Source organism: Colobus angolensis, unplaced genomic scaffold (assembly GCF_000951035.1).
Source record: "Colobus angolensis palliatus isolate OR3802 unplaced genomic scaffold, Cang.pa_1.0 Scaffold76, whole genome shotgun sequence".
NCBI lineage: Eukaryota > Metazoa > Chordata > Mammalia > Primates > Cercopithecidae > Colobus > Colobus angolensis.
Genome location: NW_012121376.1, coordinates 5,495,750 through 5,501,372, shown reverse-complemented (window position 1 = coordinate 5,501,372; position 5,623 = coordinate 5,495,750). Strand labels below are relative to the sequence as shown.

The following is a 5,623-nucleotide window of genomic DNA, read 5'->3' as shown; positions in this document are numbered from 1 at the left end:
TCTGGTCGGTGCTCAGTGAACGTTAGCTCTGAGTGTGGTCACCAGGTTTAGAACCAGGAGGGAATCTGCAGAGTGACATAGACAATGCCCTGAGATTGCACCATTGCACTCCAGCCTGGGCAATAAGAGCAAAACTCTGTCTCAAAAAGAAAGAGAGAGAGAGAGAGAAGGAGAGAAAGAAAGAAAATGCCAGGGAGGGCCCAGCCGGCATCTGGTCGGTGCTCAGTGAACGTTAGCTCTGAGTGTGGTCACCAGGTTTAGAACCAGGAGGGAATCTGCAGAGTGACATAGACAATGCCCTGAGACCCCGGCCCGGAGCAGAATGGGGCACAGAATAACCTCGCCATGACCTCTGCACGGAATTTCCCCAGGCCCGTGCAGGGCCATACAAAGTGTCTTCATTAGGAGGTACTCGGATCCAGCCCATCCTGCCGGTAAAGCCTTCTACTTTTCACATGTGGGTGTGAGAGCCAGGACAGTCTGTCTGCCCATTTTCTTAAATAGAGAGTCCTCAAATGTTTTAGACCGCTTTACCAAACTCTCTTCAGCTAAATAAAGCTGCGATTATGAGGTCTCAACATCCTAAAGGCCAGTGGAAGAAAACCCGGCTTATTCTCGAGCCAGCTCCCGCTCTCAGTGAGGGCAAGCCTGAATAGCCTCATTGACAGGAAGAACAGACACGCGCCCAGGCAGCCTCTGCAAACCCGGTGTCTTCCTGAAGCTTCCACAGATAGCTTTTGCTGCCAGAGGTGTTTTCAGAGTTCTCTTTTTGAATGTCTTTAAGCTCTGTTGCTGGACATATGCTCTTTTCTTTAGGTGACAGGATTCTCTGGGGGTTTTGATGATTCATGCATTTGGTGAATTTTGTTGAGCAACTGCTGTGTGCTGGGTGCCAGGTATGAGGCAGGCTGGCCCCTGGCCTCTGGAAGTTTGCAGCTGGTGGATGAGGCAGGTGGTGGGGAAATGACAGCTGCGAGCAAGCTGCTGGGGAACAGTGCAGGGTGACCCATGAGCACATCCAAGATTAGAATTGGGGCTCAGAATGGCTTCCCACCTTCCGACTTAAACCTGTCCCTTCCCCTTGTGGGACAGGACCAGCCTGGGATGGTGGTTGTAGGGTAGTGAAACTGGCCAGTGAAGCAGCTATACCCCAGCCTGGGAAGGCGTCAGGGAGTCAGTCATTTGCCCCTCGTTTGGCTGTTTGGTGTTGTGTGGACACAAAACACTTGCTCTGTCTTTTAGCAAAGAAAGCTCATGTATTTTAAGAAGTGGAAATAAGACTTAGGGATTGAGGAACACTTGATGAAACTTGGATTTTTTTTTTTTTTTTTTTTTTTTTTGAGATGGAGTTTCACTCTGTCGCCCAGGCTGGAGTGCAGTGGCACAATCTCCACTCATACCAACCTCCACCTCTCTACCTCCCAGGTTCAAGCAATTCTCCTGCCTCAGCCCCCCAAGTAGCTGGGAATACAGGCACCTGCCATCATACCCAGCTAAATTCTGTATTTTCAGTAGAGACAGGGTTTCACCATCTTGGCCAGGCTGGTCTCGAACTTCTGACCTCATGCAATCCACCCATCTTGGCTTCCCAAAGTGCTGGGATTACAGGTATGAGCCACCACACCTGGCCCTGAAACTTGGATTTTAATCCAAAACCACAAAGAGACCTGCAAGGGAGCTCTAGTTATTCTCCTTGAAATTGTTGTCACTCAAATACATCTATTGCCCTTTTTGCTTGGGGAGCTTGGAGGCCACAGGTTTCCAGCTCTGGTCCAAAGACATCTGTTGGGGCACGGGAGGGGCGTGCCATAAGTGAAGATATTAACAGTCACCAGCAGAGATGCTCATGAATTTGTCTTTGATGAGGCCGCTCTGGCAAATGAAAATAGCAGTTTCTTTGCTTTAGCTGGAGTTTACAGATTGGTATCCTGCTGGTCTGATTGCAGGTTCTGGTGAGCAGTTTGTAGTTGTCTTTCAGGTTGAAAACTGGAAGATAAGCTAACTGAGGTTTAATAAGTGCCATCTGTTTGGTTAATTAAAATGTTTTACAACATGGGTCATGGTCATAGTTGGAGAAATAATAATATACCATGTCCTTGAATAAGGAAAAGATTGTTCTTTTGGATAGTCGGATAGTTCTACATGTTGAGTGTGACATTATTGGACAGGAAAACTCCAGTACAGAAGTAACAGTTGAGCTGGTTAAGTGGCCCTGACTGGCACGGGGAGAGAAGGGATGGAAATGGGCTGGTGTGAGGTGCAGTCGGGGTCTAGGAGCACTAAGGCTGGCTTTTGTGTGCCATGATGGGTGCATGATGAGGAAGACCCTTCCCCAGGAAAACCCAAGGATAGGGAGGGGACTTCCTGGGAGTCTGCCATGGCTTTGGGCCAGCGGCTGAGGAAGTTTTTTGTTTTGTTTTGTTTGAGACAGAGTTTCGCTCTTGTCACCTAGGCCGGACTGCAATGGTGCAATCTCGGCTCACTGCAGCCTCCACCTCCCGGGTTCAAGCGATTCTCCTGCCTCAGCACCCCCCAAGTAGCTAGGATTACAGACGCCCGCCACCATGTCCAGCTAATTTTTGTATTTTTTAGTAGAGACGGGGTTTTGCCATGTTAGCCAGGCTGGTCTCAAACTCCTGACCTCAGGTGATCCGCCCACCTCAGCCTCCCAAAGTGCTGGGATTATAGGCGTGAGCCACCATGCCCGGCCTGAGGCAGCTTCTTGTTTTTTTTGTTTTTTTTTTGAGGCGGAGTCTCGCTCTGTCGCCCGGACTGGAGTGCAGTGGCCGGATCTCAGCTCACTGCAAGCTCCGCCTCCCGGGTTTACGCCATTCTCCTGCCTCAGCCTCCCGAGTAGCTGGGACTACAGGTGCCCGCCACCTCGCCCGGCTAGTTTTTGTATTTTTAGTAGAGACAGGGTTTCACCGTGTTAACCAGGATGGTCTCGATCTCCTGACCTCGTGATCCGCCCGTCTCGGCCTCCCAAAGTGCTGGGATTACAGGCTTGAGCCACCGCGCCCGGCCTGAGGCAGCTTCTTGAAGTTGCTTCTTGGGGGCAGAGGGTCAGGCGGAGGAGGAGATGGGACAAGATAGCATTATGATAACCCAGGTGTGGGCGGGAGGCCTGCTAACCTCTGGGCAGCCTGGCTGGTCTTTGGGTCCAAAGCAAACGCGGTGAGCGGAGAGCGTCCCCATCTCATCTGGGCTGGTAGAATTCCACCTGGCCAGGTCTGTTCTGAAACGTAACGTTCTCTTTGCCACTGAAATGATTCTTCGTAAAACCAAACCTCAAACACGTTTAGTTTTCAAATTGCTTTTTTTTTCCCCCGAAGTGCGTTTTTGTTGAATCCCAGTGTGTTATTTTTTTCCTCCCTCTCCAATATTAAGAAGAAACCTACACTCCAAAACCTGAAACGGACGAGATGAATGAGGTGGAAACGGCTCCCATTCCTGAAGAAAACCATGTTTGGCTCCAACCGAGGGTGATGAGACCCACCAAGCCCAAGAAAAGCTCTGCGGTCAACTACATGAGTGAGTCCGGGCCCTCCTCCACCCCGTCTGCCCTCCCAGCCGCCTCCAAAGGGGACAGGGTGGGTGGAGGAGGGGAGCTAGTGGATTTAGGTCTGCAAATCCACGAACAGTGGGAAACAGGGTGCGGCAAAGCTCATGGAGGCACAGCCGTAAGACGTTTTTCAAAAACGGTATTTTTAAGTCATTTCAAAAGCGAGCATTATAGGACTTGCCCTTGGGTGGCATTTTTTCCCCCCAGACAGGTATTTTAAGGTTAGACCTTCCCTTGTCCTTTCAAAAGGGACCTGGGCTGAAGTTGGGTTCCTCTGGAAAGCGCTGGCCCCGCAGAGGGCAGGCAGTGTCCAGCCTGGCTCTGGCAGGTTCCACTCCTTCCTCACCAGGTCCTGGCTCTGGACTCAGTTGGCGCATCCATGAAGTAGGGGATAGTGGTGCCGCATCAGGGTTGCCCGGAGGATGAGCTGCAGCAACGCGGGTCACCCAGCGCCAGCTGAGGCCTCCCTGTACATTGAGATAATTGCAGAGTTGCCTACAACTCTTTTTTGAGATGGAGTTTCGCTCTTGTCACCCAGGCTGGAGTGCAATGCACGATCTCGGCTCACTGCAGCCTTCGCCTTCATGGTTCAAGCAATTCTCCTGCCTCAGCCCCCTGAGTAGCTGGGACTACAGGTGCCCACCACCATGCCCAGCTAATTTTTGTATTTTTAGTAGAGAAGGGGAGATGTTTCCCCCGAGACTTCAGGAATCCCTAAAATATTGGGGATTGCTCACCTCTGGCCCTTCGGCTCCCCGGGCACCTCAGCTCCCCAAGCTTTTGTTCTCCCTGCCTTCACCTCCCCAGGGTGGAGTTCAGCTCACCTTCAATTTCCCCGGACACTGCTGCTGGGACCTCATTCGCAGCCGCTGTTTCTGCAGGCCTGGGGCTGTGGAGGGGTGTTTTCGCTCAGGGGGTGCTGGAGGCCTGGGCTGGATGCCCTTGGCTCTCCCCGTTTGCCCCACAAGCCTCAAAGACCCTACAACTGGACCCCTCTTGGAGGAACAGCCTCACACCCGCCTTCTCAGAGCCCCTCTCTTCTTTTCATTACTCCCGTCTCCCCTGCCCCCACCAGTCTTTCTGTCCTCTTCAGATGTCTTTCTCTATGATGCTGGAGCATTCTGTAGCTTGCTTTGGCCAGGAAATATGCGGAGGCCTCGTCCGTCCAGGAGTTCAAAATGGTGCCATTGTTTCTTTTCATAACATACATTTACATCCCTTTTCAAACTATAACATGACTCCAAGACTGATATGTTCCCATAAAATAAAGCAAAAAGCTTTGCCAAAGGCATCTTGGCGATGGAGGAGATGACTCGGGTGAGCCTGGCTGGGTCCTCCGCCCCACAGACTCAGAGCAACATCCTCCCTACCTCCTCAGGAGTCCTGCCCTGCAGAGCCCTGTGGGACCACAGGCACATAGTGTATGCCAGGCACCCTGCCACGGCCAGAGTGCACTTTCTCTGTCAGTGCTCACAAAAGCCCTTGGAGGTGGGTACTGTCGCTGCCCCCATTGTTCATATGTGGAAATTGAACCTCAGAGGGGGAGGTAACTTGTCCAAGGTCACTCTGCTACTGTAAAGCAGTGGGCCTGGGGTCTGAGCCCCCGTGGAAGCCTTCAACCATCAGGCTTCGCCCTTGCTTTTAGAATAGCATGGATTGGATTGCAGAATGTGCCAAAATGTCCCTTAGCATGGGGAAGGGTCTTCTCACCCTCCTGCTTTCGTGCCGTGACATGTATTTCTGCATTTCTCTCCTAGCCCAAGTCATCAGATGTGACACCAAGATGAAGGACAGGTGCAAAGGGTCCACGTGTAACAGGTGAGCCTGTGCTGGCCTGTCCTGCCACTGCGGCCTCTGAGGCTGTGCTGGGCTGTCCTGCCACTGCGGCCTCTGAGCCTGTGCTGGGCTGTCCTGCTGTTGCATATTAACAAGCTACTCTCACCAAGCAGAACAGGGGTTAGGGCTGGGCAGTGTCCGGGCACGTGCTCGCCTCGGCCATTGGCAGATCCTATGGGAATGCTGCAGGATCTGAGCAGGCTGCTCCCAGTGGGCCCCACTGGA

At 52.2% G+C, this 5,623-nt stretch overlaps 1 protein-coding gene across 1 annotated transcript in view; it reads left to right on the top strand.

The window, feature by feature from the left end:
* Window positions 1-5,623, top strand: part of CRISPLD2 (cysteine-rich secretory protein LCCL domain containing 2) — a 105,894-nt gene that overhangs the window by 45,599 nt on the left and 54,672 nt on the right. Inside the window, exon 7 of the mRNA XM_011928058.1 lies at window positions 3,388-3,531. Coding sequence (XP_011783448.1) covers window positions 3,388-3,531 — 144 coding nt within the window. The remainder of the gene's footprint in view (window positions 1-3,387; window positions 3,532-5,623) is intronic.